This window comes from Mixophyes fleayi, chromosome 5 (assembly GCF_038048845.1).
Source record: "Mixophyes fleayi isolate aMixFle1 chromosome 5, aMixFle1.hap1, whole genome shotgun sequence".
Lineage (NCBI taxonomy): Eukaryota > Metazoa > Chordata > Amphibia > Anura > Limnodynastidae > Mixophyes > Mixophyes fleayi.
In genome coordinates this window covers 124,993,925-125,014,393 of record NC_134406.1, presented here as the reverse complement: position 1 = coordinate 125,014,393, position 20,469 = coordinate 124,993,925, and the positions used below count along the sequence as shown (strand labels likewise).

Genomic DNA, 20,469 nt, shown 5'->3' with positions numbered 1-20,469 from the left:
ACAATGGATTTGAAATGAAACTAACAAGATGTGCTTTAACTGCAGACTTTCAGATTTAATTTGAGGGTATTTACACCCAAACCTGGGAGTCACCTGACACAAGTTGGAATGTGTTTGGAGAGTGCAGAGTATCCCTGTCTATACAATGTGGGCAACCCTCTCTTGCACCTCAGTCTGTACATGGTGAGTACAGAGGATCTATGTCTGTTTTTGTTTATACAATGTAAGTCCCACCACTCTTGCACCCCATTCTTTACATTAATTAATTCCAACTTGTGTCAGGTGAGTCCCAGGTCTCCCAAGGCTGCTAGTGCTTGGGAAAGACTTGCCTTTAAAAGCTGTGTGCAGGTAAGCCTTAAGCCCAGATAAAATAGCACAGCATTTGATCATGTCAGGACTGACCAGATTGGGAAGACTTTGGCGTGAGTTGGTCAGCTTAACATATATTGCAATATGTGTAACTAACATTCCCTGTTTTTAATATAGAACAGTATTTAGTACAGTATTAATTATGCGCCTGTCCCTGCTGCATAGCAGGACAGTGTCTCTATTATTCATTATTCATGTATATAATTCACAGACAAAAACAGTTTTATACAGAATTGGAGATTATTCACATTCTATTTGCATTTGCTATGTAACTACTATTCTCTGTTATAACCACTACATTAAAAAGCTGGCAAAAGAGAGTTTGGTGCAGTGTCCTTCATTGGAATAACTAACAGGTACTGCTGTGTGTAGGAAAATAACTACTCCTAGTCACAACTTTCTCTCAAATATCTGCAGATCTCTTAAGTTCTAACAGTTTTATAGCTGTACTTGTGGATGTTTTTGTAGCTCTTTTATATGAGTCATCTTGTAGTTTAGATCTAGTAGTTCAGTAATAGCATTAATATAAGCCTATATTTTATTATTAATGCAATTATTACACTAACGGCTCAATATTCTATGTTTTACACCTCTAACCTAAATTGTTCCTAAGCCAGAAGATCTTTATCGTAAATCTTTGAATACATTAATTGATTAGGGCCAATATACACCACATACTAACCATGGATGCATGATATACTCTAGGGAAAGAAGTCCCTCAGCAACATTAACTGAAAATTATATCAACATTCAAAAAATGTGACTCGATGTGACTAGAATAATAAACCAACTATCTGCAGCGCTAAATAGATAACTTATAAATAACATAAACAATGTCAAAATAACAAGCTCTTGATCACCAGATAGATTAAAAAATCTTATTTAATACATATATAAATAAACTCATAAAAAATGTAAGAGCTTGATGATGATATACATATAAATATGGTTCTGATTAATCATACGTAAACCGATATCAGCAGTGTAAATAATCAACAGGTTAATTCACATTCTGACCATCTGAATGAATTAATCACTGTAGCCAACAGTCATATTTTCACATGGTCGTGTTGTGTTAATATAATTTTTCCTTTTTCATTTAGTGGGGACACCACAGGTAATTAAAGGTTAGCATTTTCCATAAGCTGATATTTGTGTTTCTGGTTATTAGTGAATGTTACAGAGTCATGTGCAATTGTATTTGCATACAAAACAATTATTATTCCTATTACATTGTTTTTACATTCAAAAGCAAATAAAAGGTGACAAGGTTTTATCCAGTTCAAATGACTTAACTCATCACAAAGAATTAATTAATGTCACAATGACACACCAATGTACTCAATATGACAGAAGGTAAATTGACAAAAAGAAAAGCAATAATTAAACAAGCGACAACAATTTAGATATTCTGCATCAAATCAAATAACATACCAATATATGTGGAAATAGGAGAACCAATAACATTTGTTTGATGGAAGAGATGGTGTGATGGCAGAAAGACTATTCTTTCAGTGTTGAGTGAATCTGGCAAACTTGACAATCCTGCATTTTGTCTCTGTACTTGTTTTAGGCAGATGTAATTTATATCTATTATTTAAATAAAACATAGACCAAAACATTTCTTTAGTAGTATTTACTGAAACCAATACAAAAATCTGTTTCTTATTTACATTTGTCACAGATTTTTTATTTTATACATTAGTTGACCTGCTCAGACTGCCCGAAATCTGTATTTTTGTAAATCCCATTCCCAGTGACTTCAGTTTTGCTGTTTTACATTATACTGTGGTCAGAAAGTGATTTCAAGAACCCAATAACATCGGAACCTAAAGCTACCTTCTATAAAGAGGAATCATGTCATGGCATACCAGAACATGATAGATCATTGTCGCAAGTGATCTTCCTTTGCTAAAGTGCAGTGGGAACTTATGTCAGGTTCCCTTTGCACCTACCTATATTCAGAGCCGGATTAAGGGAATGGAGGCCCCTGGGGTAAGGGGGCCTCCATTCCCCCATGAGGGCCCCCTCCTCCCGTGATCCGAGCTCCCGTTCCCCCCGGCACTTACCTCCTTCCCTGCTCTTTACTGAGGAGGTCTCGTGAGAGTGAGACTCACGAGATCTCCTCAGTAAGGAGACTACAGCACGCCGCGGAAGGACCGCAGTGAAAGTGCTCAGCAGCACTGATCGCGCCGGGGGCGCCCCCGCCCCCGACCGATCAATACTGCTGCTGAGCACTTTCAAGGGCCCCCTGGATGCCATAGGCCCCTGGGCTGTAGCCCAGTAAGCCCTATGGTTAATCCGGCCCTGCCTATATCCCTGATCAATAAAAGGTAATGAAAAAACAAACAAAATCACCAGACATAACACTGTCAGAAGTACAGCCATGACAGATTTCTCAGTGTAGAGCAGGTATAGAGCAGGTGAAATCAATGAAAGCTTGATTTAGTAAACTACTGTGGAAATAACTTAAAATGTTTTACTGATTTCAGACACTCAAGATGAGTGAGATGACAAAAAAACAAAAATAAACCTATGCATTTAATGAATGTTCCCATTTACGGTGTTTCTAGCATGTGTGCCTGCTTTTAAAATAAATGGGTCATTTGAACTGAATGGGAAAAGTTCTGGTAATAAATAAACACGCAGCATTTCCATCTACCACTCAAAGCCACAACTAGCACCAGCACTAGACATCTTAGCTTGGCATCCATTATATGTTACAAATCTGCTTTAATATAGGCCTGATTAGTCAGAGCGGACCTGTACATGACTTGGTGCTGAGTCTTAACTAGGTTTCAGACTAAGGAGGCAAGACACGGATGTTGCTTTTCCAATACTTCAATGAGTAGATAATAAACACACATATATATATATATATATATATATATATACACACACACATACACATACAAGTTAACCCGTGCATGATACTCATGCATTCTAGTCAAATCAAGATACTTAAGGTCTTAAAAAGGTTCTTGTCATGCATTTGGGCCTAGCCCAGGCCTCCTCAGGGGAAGATCGTTACTTCCCGATGCAAGGGCCCTTTTTAATGTGTGTTCAGGAGGTAAAATTACCTCACGAAAATGAGTTTGAGCCCTACCAAATTTCAGCCCTTTTTGAATTCTGTTCCCACACACACTAAGAATTTAGTAGGTCAGTGTATAACTCTGCCCAGCAGGTGGCGCTGCAACTTTTTTTTTTTTTCCCCACACACAAACGCCACTAAGCATTTATATATTAGATATATATATATATATAAATATGCACAGATGACAGGAATGAAGTATAATCTGCAGATGTATAATACAGATATCACATAAAATGGAGAAGCATAAATACGTATAGATGTCACAGCTAATACATGGAAGTATTAGTAACTTACATAATACAGAAATAACAAGAATGTTTAAATTCATCAATATACAAGAAGGCATAGTACTGGGACTGAGGCAGAGAGGATTTCAGAGTGGAACACCACATACAGCAATGCAGGGAGACAAGATATGTTACAGTGCAGAGATGGAGAATCCGGCAAGGTAAGCACACATTAGAGTTAGTAATTAGCTACGGCAGAGTGAAGCCATGACTGTAGCAGAGGCAGTGATACAATGCAGGTGTCAATTAGCCATGGCGGAGCGTGGCAAGGTGATATACACAATAGCAGTCTTGTTCACAGCACAGATGATATCAGCTACAATAACCACAGCAAAGGATGAGAATAGTCAGCTCTCTGTGCACCACAGAGAAAGTAGCAATAACCAATGTCCAGGATACCACAGGGTTCAGTAATTAGTAGATGACACTACACAGAGATGCAAGGTCTAAACACCGCAGAGTTCAGGAATTAGCAGTGTAAGTGAATCAGCCTGTTTGGTATGACAAAGGTTCTTATACAGCAGGGTAGAAGGTAATGAGAGTCTGTGTATCATATTAGAGGCACACTTGAGAGAAAACAGAGTTTTGTAATATGCACATGAAGATACTTGCAGCAAGGAAGTCCCAGGAGAAGTGCTCCAGTACTTGGTTAAAGAAATGGAATTCTTTTACAAGGAAGACACAGAATCAGGATACACAAGGGTCCATGGAGTCAGAGCAGCAGCAAGTTGCACTGACAGTGAGCAGGTGTCAGTGCTGAGTTTAAATAGAGCAGGTTAGAATGACCCACCCTGAGGGTGAGTCATGTGATCCACAGGAGAACAGAGCAGACAGGGAAAGTAACAAACCTGGTCAGGATTGTTACAGTACCCCCCTCCCTAAGGGTGGACTCCGGACACCTTACAATATTTTTCTAGGGAATCTTTTCCGAAACTGTTTGAGTAAGCGAGGGGCATGAATGTCTGAAGCTTTAACCCAGGAACGTTCCTCAGGCCCATAGTCTCTCCAATTGACCAGAAATTGCAGTGAACCTGTGTATCTACTCTTGTCCAACAGTTGTTTAATCTTATACTCCATTTTGATCTTGAGAGGTAGCCGGAGGCGGAAAAGCTGTGACGCTTGAAAATTTATTTTTTACCACCGGTTTCAGCAGAGAGACATGAAACACATTGGGAATCCATAGTGAGGATGGAAGTTCTGAACTGAAAGCTGCTAGATTGATCATCTTGGATATTTGGTAGGGGCCGATAAACTTGGGCTCATTTTTAGTAACGGCTGTACTTACACCCCCAACCGCCTACAGCGGCGGGGGCACGCTTGTGCTCAGTTCTCTATGCTTGTCAACGGCTACTTCCGCTGTGCACACGCTGCTTTGCCACATGTACCCTTCTAGTTGCAACAATTTTAAACAGTCATCATGTTCAATTCTTACTTTTGTTGATTTAATCAACTGTACCTTATCTCTAACATTATTCAGTACCTCTGAATTGAAACTGAACCGATCTTTGGAAAAGGCCTACCACAATCCTTGGTCATCTTGACCCAATTGTCGCAATACGCCATTGTGTATGCACCATATTTCTTAAATATAAGAAACCTCGCAGAACCAATCGGCCCTTCTGTAGGCAGAACATCGACCATATCTAGCGTATGCTTAGCACCCATGTTGAACAAAATCAATATCTATGCGAACCACAGGGATATCAGCTCCTCGATACCCTATCTCTCCAGCAAATACTTTCATCACTCTGCAACACGCAACTACCAATAGAGTCTTATTGGCCGTGGACGAATTGCTCAAGCTGCGTCCACTCACTTCTTCTCGTCCTAAACGAGGAACCCCTAACACAGAAATATCAATGTGAACCACAGGAGAATCAGCTCCTCGATACCCTGTCTCTCCAACAAATCTGTTGAGTGTATTATCACTGGTAGCACTAGTCAAATCAATCAACTAACCTTGCCAATATAATTCCTCCAGCTGCTCTCCCAAGTCACAATCACGGTCTTACCGTGCGGTCAGATCGCACCGCTTAAAGATACTAATTATCAGTAAGCGCTGCAATTACTATTGGGAGCGCTTGCGAAAAACTTCCCTTGTTTTCATCACCAGTATACCTGCCTCGTATACCGATCACCAGTTCTGCAACCTGCTTCGTCAGATAGCAACTGATACTCTCTGTCTCTATACAACAATAAATCAACCCTTTGTGTATCCAAATCACAAAATCACACAATATACACCTTTGTTTTCTGCGCAGAAAATCAATTTCCCAAACAATAGTAATAACATTTCAGAGGCTTTAGCAAGTGATAATATTATACATATATAATAGACTATCAAAACGACTGTTTAAACACGTGGCAACAGCACCGGAAGTACACATACGCAATGCAGGAAGTACACATATGCTATGCCATGCAATACAGTTGAAACGCAAAACGACAATAAACAGAAACAGTTTTTCTTTCTTGTCCCTAGAATTGAATATATATTTACTTCTTCATAAAAATCAATTTAACTTGAGAGTTTTTTAAGACATGAGTCCTTTTTTAATTTTTGAGAATTTGTGTCATACAACACAGAATACTATGTTTCCACAAGCAGCACTCACCTGAGCCTGTGTGAAAAAAGAGTTAATCCAGTAAACCCACGTGGTCTGTCTGGCAATGTTTACAATCCCCAACCTTTTTATATCATGCACACACTATTAATTTAAAACTGCCAAAATCAAGATTTACTTTGAAAGATTTCACTGTGAGGAATGGATGCTACCATCTTCTCAGGTAAACCTATAAAACTGCATCTGGTCTTCACTTATAGCACCCATTATTTCCCATAGAGCGCTATGTGCTCAACAGTGCTCGGTTGCCCCAGGGCTTGTGTGAAAATTAGTATAAGTTTTCCTAAAGCTGTTACAAACAATAGAATATTGGAGGCAGAACCCATAAGTGATGACAGTAAAATACACCAAGTGACCTAAGGTGTAACAAACCACACAGAGATACAATAATGAATAGTCAGGTACAAATTTGAATTCAGGGAAGGTGGCAAAGAGAACAGTAGGAGTCCCAAATTATGGTCAGGGTAGGTGACAGACAAGGATAATCTATAACAAGCTGAGCCAGACATGAATGGTCAGAAATGTTCATGATCAGGAACAAGCAGAATAACAGAACACAGCTTACTAACCAGACACAATAACTCTATCCCTGGCAATAAATATGTGCTGCTGACAACCTTATAAACCCACCTGACACCAATCCCAAAGGATCAATTAGCTCAGACTACACAGCAATAGCATTAAACAATTAATGCCTAGTACAGTGTTGGCTAACCTGTGACACTCCAGGTGTTGTGAAACTACAAGTCCCAGCATGCTTTGTCAATATATAGCAGCTTATTTCTGGAAGGGTATGCTGGGACTTGTAGTTTCACAACACCTGGAGTGTCATAGGTTAGCCAACACTAGCCTAGTACTTGTTCACCCCTGGATACAGTGAAGGCATCAATGCAAGCAGCTAAAAAAATCTAAATTACTTGAGATGCAGAGGCATAATTGAGACTGTCATTGTTTCTATCCCAGAGTCTGGGACTGACATTCCCCTTAACTTAAATACCATCACAATTTATATCCCACTATAATACTTAATTTAACCATTGTTATAGTTACCCAATAAACCCATTTAAGGTAGCATTTTAACTAGCACATGAATTTGTTAAGAACACAAGGGCTAATGACACGATTAAGCCCCAACCACCACCATTCAATGCCGTGAATTTCAGCGAATACGGGAGGTTTGCCTACTCTCCCCAAAATTTGGGAGCCTCCCAGGAATTCCGGGAGATTAGGCAAATATGACCTAGCTACATTTATATATAATGATGTGTGAACACAATACTTATTTGTTTGAACAGATTTAGCACAATGCTTCATAACACATGAAACAGTTGTGGAAATAACAAATAATTATTTTGCTAAGTAAGTAAAAGAACCTGAGTGTTTGTGGTATCAGTATATAGATGCCTTAAAAGTAATTCTCAAATAGTATTCATCCTCAAGGTTATGTCTTTGAGAAGCAAAAAAGCACCAAACTTATTTGAGATAGGGATATAACTATTTTTCAAATAATTGAATACAGATATAAGTGACATTGAGCGCAAAATTGCTAAATGTTTACTGCTGAAACAATTTTGGCAATGGAAAGTTCCATCATTCTTGGAGATACAGCTCATATGATTGATACATTTATTAGCAAGGCTTACGCTATACACAAAAGAGCAATCCCATAAAAAAATTGTAATAAAGTTCATTGTTAAATTTGCACCTACAGTTTATGTTGCTCAATCGTTTAAAAAATAATTTGATTAATCAGATGCACACATATTTTTTATATACATAATAAATATAAAAGAGGACATCACTGGGCATATACCATAGATCAATGTTTCAAGACAAGCATTGGTTCCTTTATTGGTACTGTTTTGATGTAGAGTCCTGCATTTGAATTAAAATGTTGGGATATTTACACTCCTGGATAGAGAACATAAAGATATCAAGGTGATAAAGTCCTAGATACAGGATAAAACACGTTGGAGGATTGTACTTTGCATACTACAACACAGACTGAACCATTACAGAGGATTGGATTAATAGCGTTGTGAGAAATACATCTTGTTATTATTGTTAACGTGATTTGCTACTTTGAAAGGTGGATTCACTGTGGCCACAGCTGATCTGCTTATAACACCTGCAGCACTTGAGAGGAAACTGGCTTTGCACTGACAGGACTGGAAACACAGGGTCTGAGTGATTAAGGAGAGCAAAGTATAAAAAAGGACTAAGTTTTCACCTGGCCAAAACCATGTTGCATTGGAGGAGGAGGTAAATTTAAAATGTGGTGAGAGATTCATAGTTGGGGTAGGGCATGTCCTAGATCAACTTTAAGTTTCAGAGTAAAAATAAAGCTAACAAGTATTTGTGTGCTAGATGAAAAAACAGCCAGTATTTAACTTATGCGCAAAATAATAAACTGAGGATAAGTCATTTCTGATAATGCCACCAATATTGTGAGCGAATTACAGCGGGGAGAATTCAATCACATTCCCTGTTTTGCTCACACAATCAACTTGAGGGTACAGAGCTTTTAAAAAAATGACAGTGACATGCAGGAGATGCTGTCTGTGTCCCGAAATAATTCAGGTAATTTTTGGCATTCTGCAACAGCATGTAGGAGATTGCAGCAGCTCTAAGAAGAATAGAATTTGAAGGTGAATGTACTTTAGTCCAGCGCTGGGGAGAATACTTTCTGTGTTGTGCAAAGTGCTTTAACCACACTAAATAGTCACCTGTGAAGTGAATTCAGACACTGTTAGCTTGAGTCAAATAATTCCCCTAATTAGACTTTTGGAAAAGCAGCTAGAGAAGTTGAAGGATGAGATGAAACAAAGCAATTCTGCTAACTGTCACGAATCAATGCAGGAATACAGCTAAGAAGTCATGAATGAGGTGAAAAATCATTCAAGTTTATTGCTGAAGAGTCAGAACAGATGTTGTAACAATGAGCTTGCAGTAATTACCAGGTATACAGCAGTTGCAGGTAAACAGGAGGTGTGGAAAGATTCCAGGCAGCAAGTACAGGGAAATGCAGGGGTAAATACCAGGTTCATAGGTGAAACAGGTCAGCAGAATGTAAGTAGAGATCTCAAGCAGCATAAACCCAGTAACACGGCAGGAGGAAGTGACCACAGAGTGTAACATCAATAACCAGCAATGAATGCTGGGGGAGACATGTATTCATAGGGGAAATGAGAACACACCCAGGTGCATGGGATAATTAGTGAACAAGTTAACCCCTAATGCAAACAAGAAAGGCACAATAGCAGCACCTACTGAGGTACTGAGGTACTGCTGCAATACAATAATAAGGAGAAAAGGCAAGAGCTGCCATGCAAAGCAGCATGTAATGCATAAGCTTGCAGACAGATCCTGACACTAACTATGTACTTTATTTGCTTTGCCAGGATCTGAGGGTTATCGATATCTTGAAGTCGGAAACCTACATTTTGGCAACTGTGCATGATCCTAGGTTTAAGAGCTATGTCTTCTTTTTCTTTTCAGCATCTCAAGAGATGCAATGAGCTCAAATGGTACATGACACGACAACGTCTCCTTTCCCAGTTTCTTTGGCAACTGCTGCTAGAGATAAATTTAGTTTTCCCAAGACAGTGGTGATGCAGATGAGTCAGCACAACATTTTGACATTTGGTCTGGTCTAAAAGAATTGCCCAAAAATCATGACAGCTCTGTCCTAAAATGTACTACAAATTCCATGAGGAATGCCATTACCAGCAATTACATCAAAGTACAGAGACTTCTGTAATGGTGGATTCCAGCGGGGATGAATTAGTATTGTGTGAGGAAGATGTACACATTGATAAGGGTGAGGATTAGGGTGAATATGATGACAGTGTAGATTGCAGGTGCTGGGATCTAGCTGAGAGAAGGGAGCTAGCTGATGCTGGTATACCTGTTAATATTTTGGGTAGAATGGCATGTTGGCAATTTTATGCTTTTCTACAGTAAATTTTCACCTTTATTAGAAAGGTGTTTTTTTCTTTAAAAAGGTAAAGGCTTTTTTTTTTTACATTTTTGTTTCCCTTAAAACCACTATGCACGTGAACATAAGCTTTAGCAGATGATGTAGAGATTAGGGATTAGAATCAACTTCACTGGTGCCAGCAGCTGCTTGGTGCTCCTGGTCTTCTGTGGACTGATGTGAATCCATATTGATGGCACAGAGCAATGTGACTGGAGAGTAACAAGAACACTGCTACCCCTGTTTCTGTATGACCAATGGCACTGAGACTGGAGAGTGACAAGAACAGTGCTACCCCTGTTTCTGTATGACCAATGGCACTAAGACTGGAGAGTGACAAGAACACTGCTACCCTTTTTTTCTGTGCGACCAATGGCATTGAGATTGGAGAATGACAAGAACAATATGACTGGAGACTGAAGAGTGACAAGAACACTGCTACACCTCCTGGTTCTGTATGAGCAATGGCACAGAGCAATGTCACTGGAGACTTAGAAGAACACTGCCACCCCTCCTGTTTTCTGTGTGAGCTATGGCACTCAGCAATGTGACTGGAGAGTGACACAGACACTGCCACTCCTCCTGTTTCTGTATGAGGAATGGCACAGAGCAATTTCACTGGAGACTTATAAGAACACTACCATCCCCTCCTGTTTCTGTATGAGCAATTGCACAGAGCAATGTCACTGGAGATTTTTTTAAGAACACTACCACCCCTCCTGTTTCTGTATAAACAATGGCACAGTACAATGTGACTGGAGACTGCTAAGAACACTGCCACCCCTCCTCTGTGAGATGGCGCCGGATCTCCGTCCATGGCGGTACTTATAAAATCCAAAACTCACGAGATCCAATTATGCAACAATGACGTTTTGCCTCGTTTTCAGTTGCGAGGGCGCGCGAATGTACCGAGCTTGGTTCTCGGATCTGCCAAGTTAGGAGGGGCTTGGCTTTCTGAAAACCGAGCCCGAGCATCTCTAATTTGTACTACAGAAAATTTGGATTGAGAATCTTTAACTATTTGTGGCCTACTCGTGACTATAGACATTATTGTCGGGATTGCACCTCTGTATTATTAGATTAGAGCATTGGTGGACTGCATTATAGAGGACATGTTCATTATAAGCTAATGCTATTCACTATATTAAACTACTAAAATCATTTTTATTTACTAGCTCTTATGAAATCTAGGCTATATACATGCTTACTACAGTGCATTTAGATTAAACTTAAATTAAATTAAATTAAATTAAATTAAATTTGTCATATATAGTCCACTTTGTTCTTGAGCTGGTTACTAGCTGTGGTGCATACTGAGTTATTGGACTTTTATCTGATTATATTTGCCATTCTATAACTATTAAGATTATGTGCAAAAAGAAAGTGATAGCCTTGGATTACTTCTGGAACTACAGATGTTTAGTTCTCTTTTGGTGATTAGTAAATATTTATACCTAAGTAGTGCATACATGGTGCATATATTATCTTCATTTTATAAATTGAATATGTTTAATTATTTTATAGGTTGTTGAACAGTTGGAGAAGAACAATTAGGGGAGATCACAGTGGGAGGTATTAGAAGATCCTATTCTCATCAGACGATACCTACCAACTGTTGTGGGATTTCCGAGCAGTGCCTATACTAATATTAATTTATATCATCTAATAAAGATTGAAGTAACATTTTTAAATTCCGCTTGTCACGTATTTTACTCATGATTTAAAGTGTTGTGTGCTGGGACATTTGGTATGTAATGTAGTTTGGTACAGAAAATACAGGGTTGCTCAGGGTCCCTAGCAGCACACACAATCTCAATTTCTGGTGAGTGCATCTGTACTAAGAATATCATAGTGTGGCATTAATGACTGCCGGAAACACCTCTCGGCAGCCTATTTAGGACAGGTTCTGCAACTGATCCATTACCGGAGTATTGCATCAAACAAGGCACAACAACGGCCTTGTTTTAGAGATCTGAGATTAAACTCAGAAGGGTCGTCATAGAGTAGACCTAAAGCATTAAGAAATGCATCAACTGATTGCAGAGTAGGACTGCTTGGGTTCAGGCCGAAGGCCCAGGTCCAAGGGTCGCCATGGAGGAGAGACATCACAATTCCCACTCTCTGCTGATCCGAGCTTGAGGAGCAGTGCCTTAACAAGAAGTACAGTGTGCAACTCTCACTAAAGTTATGAAACAAAGTGCAGTTCCCAGAGAAGAGATCCAGGAGGTTGAGTTTGGGCTCCACAGACAGTGCCAGGATGACTTGTAATGATTTAGCGGCCTCCTCCTGTACAGAAAGACAATGGAAGAGTTCCTAAACCACCTGCAACAGGGTCTGGATTTGGTCCGTCAAAACCTGAGCTGTACCGGGAGAGGAATGAGAAAGTTCCATAAAGCAAAAATCCTTCGATACGTATTTCGATACGTATTAGTATGGCTGGTTATAATATAAGACTAACGGATATTATATAAGCTTTTAGAAGCAGGCCAATAGAGGTATTAACCTTTAGCAGCCACCTTTCTCATAGAACTGAACTTGTTTGGAGGTACTCAGATGACCGCGGGACTTAACTCTAAGGAAGTTAAAGCTTAACAGAATAATCATAGAGCAGGATGGAGGATACCAGGAATACAGAAAGCAGACACCAAAGACAGGCTAAAGGTCATGGGTCAGCAGCAAGCTGGGTAATCAGAAGACACACCACAGGTCAGGACAGGTTGCAGACAAGGGTAATCCAATAAACAGGCAGAGGACAGGGGCAATCAGCGTTCAAGCAGGGTTAAGTTCAAAGCCAAAGGTCACAACAGAAATCAGGTCAGAAGCAGAGTATCCACAGGAAAAGAGAGGACAGAGCTGGTCAGCAATTGTGCAGTACACGGATGCTATAACCGGCAGGGAGGCTAAACATCCCTGCTTTAAATACTTAAAGTGACCAATCAGGAGCCAGGCTCCAGCAACAGCCTAATGAGCCCCAGATGCTGCATAATAAAATGCGCACACGCCCAGCTGCCACACTTGTCGGCACACTGCGCTAATTAACTAACGTCCTGGCCATCGCCATGGTGATGGCCAGGGCGAGGAGAGTGAAAGTGACATCCTGGTTGTTGCCATGGCAGCTGGGATGCAGCCCTGGGACAAAGGAAGAGAGGCTTTGTGGCTTGTGACAATATCCTTTTGTTTTCGATACGGTGGTATTGTGTACTGTGTATTTATGACTACCTCAGGTTGCGGCTGGATTAATCTGAATCAGATGTCTGTTATTCCTTCTCTGATGTAAAGGATTTGGTTAGGACTTGCAGGTAGACAGAGTGTAGAAGCTTTCCATGGACAGCACTCTTTTATAGCTCTTACCATTCACAGAGGAAGAGTTTGGCCAACAGCACAACAGGAATGTTGGTCCTCGGTGGAACGGCTATGCCGGGAAAAGCCACTCATATGCTACACATATGTGGCTTGGTTTACGGTTTCAGGATTTTCATGTCCAAAGTGTCTAGCTTTGGACATAGTGTTTTGCGCACAGCTTGTCTGAGTGTACCCTCCCCTAGGGGCAGCTTAGGAATGTTCCCATGGTAGCAGTGTCCCCCAGATAGGAAGATAGAGAAAAGAGGATTATTATGCTTATGTTAAATCCATTTATCTTATTCCATCTGGGGGCACTGTGTTCCTAACCTTTCTGCTCATTGGTTCAGCTTTGAATGTTTGTTTGGCATGGGTGTTATGTTCCTGGTATTCCTCTATGTATCCCATCTGTTGGGGCTTTGTAAGTTAAATACTGGTGTCACACACCGGCCTCTTGGGACCACCACTAGAGGATCGGCGCGCCTGTCCTCATCCTGATTCTTGCCTGCTGTCCTGTCGGCAGCAGTCTGCACCTGTGCAGATCACCTCACCTGTTTTACCTGCCCTGTCATTCCATTGGTTGGCACTCCTTTATAAGGCTATTCCCCTCACCTCTCAGTGGTGGTTCTTCGTGTCTACACCTGGCCTGGAAGCAGCTCCCTTATCCTCGCTGTGGATCAATGCCCGCTATCTATCCTGTGCACCGCTGATCCGTTCCACTCCCTAATGGTAATAGCTGTGGTTCATTGTCTGCTGTCCATCCTGTGCACCGCTGATCTCTGCTTACCACTCGTTAGTGGTAATCGCTATGATCAACACCTGCTATCTATCCTGTATGCACCGCTGACCTCCGCTGATCCATTCCACTCCCTAGTGGTAATAGCTGTGGTTCATCGTCTGCTATCTATCCTGTGCACCGCTGATCTCTGCTTACCTGTTCCTCTCGTTAGTGGTAATCGCTGTAGTTCATCGTCTGCTGTCTATCCTGTGCACCGCTGATCTCTGCTTATCTGCTCCACTTGTTTTGTTGGTGGCACTACCCTGGATCAACGCCTCCTCTTCTCCAGTATACTGCTACAGACTCCTGTTCTCTACACTTCCAAGTGTCTCATCTCTCATCCTCATCTCATTCTACCTCTGGTAGCTATTTGGGATCTCCCTCATCTCTCGAGCCCCTTCTCTGTCCGGTCTCACTCTGAACTTCCCTAGAGGGCCGCGACCTGCAGGGTGGAAGCCACAAAGCCCAAATCCCCTTGCAGGGATCCCTGGTGAAAACTTCCACTCTGTTAGACTCTGTGCCTCTAGGTGGAGTCAAGCCAATCCAAGCCGAGACAGCAGGATCTCACTCATCCTCGTGGATGCCTGACAACTGGAGATCAGTTGGTGAGAGGATATAGAGAGGAGGCGCATTTGTTTTGAATTTATTGACTTTTTAGTGCTAAGCTTCTGTGAGCCAACTCTATACTCATGATAGCAGTGTCCCCCAGATGGAATCAGATAAAGTAATTTTAAGTATAAAAATCCTCTTTTGTTCTTTTATATCACTTATATTTACTAAATGCATAGATAAATAATTTTTGGGCATAAGACCATTTTCAATGCTGTAACTAATTTGTACTTGTGAGTAAATATACAAAAAATAAAACAACCTGCAATTGGAAATACATAACAAATTTACTGTACTATAAGCAACAGGCAAAATGCAATGAATGACCAATGACAGACCTTACATTAGTGTCCTGGAGGCTTGGACTCTTACTGAAATCTGAAACACACGTCTCTTCTTTGTCAATCTGCAAGAAAGACATTTTACATGTATGTACCTGTATATTTCCTACATGCAATACTGAATTGTAGTTGAGCAATCAAACTCTGTGCACTCAATATGTTTAAACTAAACAATCATATTTCTGAATAATTTTTTTTCAATTGTTTTTGGCTCATTAAGTTCCATTTGGGGGGCCATACATACCGATAGTTATAAGAACTAATTTAATAAAATGATATTGTGAAAGAAATATAATTGTATATGAGGGCACCTTAAATTTATTATTGGCTCAGTTTGACTTCTCATTCTCATTTATAAATTGGCTCTCAAAATTGTGCCCTTCTCATCTCTTAAACAAACTGACTTAGACATTTGTAATAATCTAGTGTGTCCCATAAACCACACAATTGTCACTTTAGCCTATATTACATATACCAAGAAGGTCTTAGAACACAAAAGTACATATGTACATGTTGCTCTTTATTATAAGAATCCTGGAGGAAAGATTGTAAGTGATGTTGCATAAATATCAGCGGAATGGTTACTCACATTAAGCTATTGCATACATTTCGACATACTTGCATTTTAAACATGGGGCAGAATTCTGCTCCCATTTACAATTATTTTATTGTTGTGTGTATATGTGTTGAATTAATGAATTTATGGGAAAACATCTTTACTATTAACTATTTAATTGACTTATCATTCTGAACAAGATCATTTTTCTTTTATTCCCCTGTACTTTCTGACTATCACAGAGTAAAAGGTTAGTTCATGACTGAATGGTAATGTTTTATCAAAAGCTAAATAGCTAGGCATTAGATACATACTGGGAGAGCTGCATAGCCATTTAATGATACTTCTCTATTTTTTTATATGAACTAATGTTCATCAGCAAGGGTAATGTGCAGCCAGGGTCGGTGGAAGCCCTGGGGATGCCTAAGGTGGCGCATTCCCATCTTGGACGCAGTGAGCCCCACACGGAAGCGGAGCCCTCCTCACTGGAAGAAGGCCCACCACACTGTTTCTTACCTTGGCAGGCTCCTCAAACTGTGGGAGTGTTGCTTGCCTGAGAGATAAAAGCCAAGCACCACACTCCAAGAGTACCACTGACGTCACATATAAGAAGATGTAGGCTGCTTCTCATTTATGTTATCATGCCCGGAAACCTATGTAGGGGTGCTGCAGGAGTATTAAAATCACTGCATGAGTGGTATTATGCCCCATAACTATTGGTGCCCTAGGCAATCACCAAATGAACAAAGGTCACTCACAAATCACAGTATCATATCTAGTTTAATAATACATGAAAACATTTTAAAAAATGTATATATTGAGCATGAAAAACTCACAAAAGACTAACTGCAATAATACATATTACCAATTGTGACAGGATGGACCACCTATGCCACCCTGTCTGTTGTTGCTGGGAACCGGCTGGGCTAACTTTGCCACCGTTCCCTTTCATCATTTCGAATACGCCCCTCCTGCTGCAGTGGGAGGGGTCTGCTGCCACCACTGAACTCCTTTATGGCGCTCAGAACCACGTTCCTTCTGGGTAACTGTCACTGCCAGTGTACTCCTGTGCTGGTACACTTGGGCTGGTAACTCCAGGTCTCTTACTATGGATCCGGGTTGCTGTGGATGGATCCTCCCTGGCCTATCACACTGACCAAAGCTGCATGTAGCAGGCAGAACGGTGGTACTGGAAAAGCTTGGGTCCAAACCTCAGACAGCCGGAGAACGGATTAGATTTTAGGGTCTAATCGGCAGGTCACAGGATTACAGCAATATTGAAGAAGTTGTCAAGCAGGTCTTTGAAGCAGAGTGATGATTATTGCTCAAGTGTCCTGACAAGGAAAGTTCCACTGATTTAAGGTATCAGTGGTCAGGTCAGATGAAACATCAGAATGATACATTACATGCTCACACAGCTCACCTTTTATACAGTTTTGGACACATGCTATTTTTAGAATCAGGATATAACCCTGTTTACCAAAACATGGATTTACATGCATTGCAAAGCCACTAATATTTATACTTAGCTATGAAATTCTTAAAAATCTTGCTGTGATTTCCTGGATCTTATTTCAGAGGCAAGAGACCCACTAGCAAATCAAAAGGTCTGAAAGGCATGAATACTTCAGACAGTCGCCGAATACACATTTCCACAGAACAACAAAAAAAAAAAAACAAGTCACTTCCCCAAATCACCAAAGGCTTGGTAAACACAGGCTCATTGTATCAGATATATACATCAGAAATAGACAGCAGGCCCCTCCCACTGTGGCAGGAGGGGCGTATTCAAAATGATGAAAGGGAAAGGTGGCAAAGTAAGCCAAGCCGATTCCCAGCAACAACAGACAGGGTGGCATAGCCGGTCCATCCTGTCACACCAAGAATTTGGTGTATTGTGATTTGGGGAAGTGGCTTGTTTTTGTTTTTTTTGTTGTTCTGTGGAAATGTGTATTCGGCAATTGTCTGAAGTATTCATGCCAGTCAGACCTTTTGACTAGCAAGTGCTAGTGAGTCTCCTGCCTCTGAAATAAGATCCAGGAAATCACAGCAAGGTTTTTAAGAATTTCATAGCTAAGTATAAATATTAGTTGCTTTGTAATGCATGTAAATCCATGTTTTGGTAAACAGGGTTACATCCTGATTCTAAAAATAGCATGTGTCCAAAACAGTATAAAAGGTGAGCTGTGTGAGCATGTAATGTATCATTCTGATGTTCCATCTGACCTGACCACTGATACCTTAAATCAGTGGAACTGTCCTTGTCAGGACACTTGAGCAATAAACATCACTCTGCTTCAAAGACCTGCTTGACAACTTCTTCAATATTGCTGTAATCCTGTGACCTGCCGATTAGACCCTAAAATCTAATCCGTTCTCCGGCTGTCTGAGGTTTGGACCCAAGCTTTTCCAGTACCACCGTTCTGCCTGCTACATCCAGCTCTGGTCAGTGTGATAGGCCAGGGAGGATCCATAGTAAGAAGTCCGGAGTTACCAGCTCAAGTATACCAGCACAGGAGTACATTAGCAGTGACAGTTACCCAGAAGGAACGTGGTTCTGAGTGCCAAAAAGGAGTTCACTGGTGGCAGCAGGCCCCTCCCACTGTGGCAGGAGGGGCGTATTCGAAATAACAAAAGGAAAAAGGTGGCCAAGTTATCCCAGCCAGTTCCCAGCAACAACAGACAGGGTGGCATAGGCAGTCCATCCTGTCACAGGTTTCTGGTGGCAAGAGGTGGGATAACCGCAGGCAGCTTTTCGTGAACCAATCAAGAGAGCCGAGTTATTCAGGAAAGGAATTACTGCAGCCAGGAGAACGCACAGGATGTCTGATTACACCAACGTGTCCAAGGTTGGATCTCGAGACTCTGTGCAATGCCAAGGGCATTGACATCAGCCATTCACCAAACAGGGCGGAGATGAGAGAGCCCTGAGGGAATGGCACCGACAGCATGGTACCCAGGTGGATGAAACTGATGGTGGCAGTGGCCAAGGCGGCGGCCCAATTGATGACCGGGAGCTAGGTACCCCAGACGCCCAGACAGCAGAGATTCCCATTCAACAGACAGCAATGAACTCTACCTAGCAGACTTCACCCGTACAACCAGCCCCTCTATCCTATTATGCGCGCAGGGCTGCCGGGCTGAAGATCCAGCTGGCGGCCTTAGGGGACAACACATCTGCAGCTAAGTGGGCACAGCTTTGCCCTAAATTTGCCCTCAAATTTAGGGCAAAGTAGAGATGATAGTCATGATCCTCTAGGGGGTGCAGCTCAGGGGGAAGGCACCCCCTAGAGGATCAGGACTATCATCTCTGCTTTGCCCTAAATTTGAGGACTGTGTTGGGAATATTGATGAGCACCTGCAGGTATTTGAAAGCAGCCTACACGCTGTACTCAGAGAGGAATGAGTTAAGCATCTTGTGCCCACACTGCAAGGACGTGAAGTGGAGGCCTATCGTGGGGTGCCCTCAGAGGACTGTGCGGACTATGATATAGTGAAAAGGGCATTCCTTAAACGGTACACTATTACCCCAGAGACCTATCATCTGAAGTTCCGGGACGTTACAAAGGACTTCCACACCACTCGTGAGGACCTTGCCAACCTGCTGCAGGTGTCTGCCAGGAAGTGGGAGCGCGGGGCAGGTGCCCAGACCATGGATGAGGTAATAGATTTGATGTGCCAAGAGCAGTTTCACTGACGGTGTGCACCGGAGGTGACAGAATGGGTGCTGGACCGTAAGCCAGGCACCCTGGAAGCAGCCGTACAGCTTGCGGATCAGTATGTGGCAGTGAGGTCACACTGGCAGAAGCGGCAGGCTACCAGCCAACCCCAAAGGACTGTGCAAACAGGGGAACATCCCTCTTCTACTCACCCCCAAAAGCAAGTACGTAACCCTTCGGATACCATTTGCCAGCCACCGCCCCGTCCCTGGGATTTATCAGAGACCACCGGAGCCCAGGCTGGAGAAGAAGTGCTACAACTGCGGGAAAGTCAGTCATTTAAGGATGGACTGTGCCACTGACACAGCACCCAAGACTTGTGCCTCTAATCCGAGTTCTGGGGCCCGGCTGACTTGCTTAACTGGCGAAGGTGAGCCTGTAGAGACAGATTCCACCCCTGCCAGCTCAGTGGACTGTGGCATGTCTGAAGGTGACTCAGCAATGAAGAGTCACCTGTGTGTTTAAAAGACCCCCTAAAAACATGTGGAGAAACCTGCAGCCGGTCCAAGTGGGAACCCTGCAGGGTGAAGGACTGAGAGACTCAGGGGCCTGAATTAATGTTGTGAGTCCCCATCTTATTGATCCTGCTGCAGTATTGCAGGATCGCACTGCCAAGGTTACTGTGGCAGATGGACTGGAAAAAGAAGTGCCTGTAGCAAAAGTGTATCTGGACTGGGGAGATGGCCAGGAATTGCAAGATATTACCATTATGGATGGCCTCCCAACCGATGTGATTTTATGCAACGTTGTCGGGGGTGGAATTGTGACTACATTTCT

General features: G+C 41.8%; 1 protein-coding gene across 4 annotated transcripts in view; it reads right to left on the bottom strand.

Annotated features, from left to right (window-relative positions):
* EPB41L4B (erythrocyte membrane protein band 4.1 like 4B) overlaps positions 1-20,469 on the bottom strand; it is a 359,971-nt gene that overhangs the window by 5,405 nt on the left and 334,097 nt on the right. For 3 of the 4 annotated variants that reach the window (XM_075212804.1, XM_075212805.1, XM_075212808.1), the window contains one exon: positions 15,415-15,482. In XM_075212804.1, coding sequence (XP_075068905.1) covers positions 15,415-15,482 — 68 coding nt within the window. Of the gene's footprint in view, positions 1-15,344; positions 15,483-20,469 lie in introns of those variants that run through there. The other variant, XM_075212806.1, reaches the window with a different exon arrangement.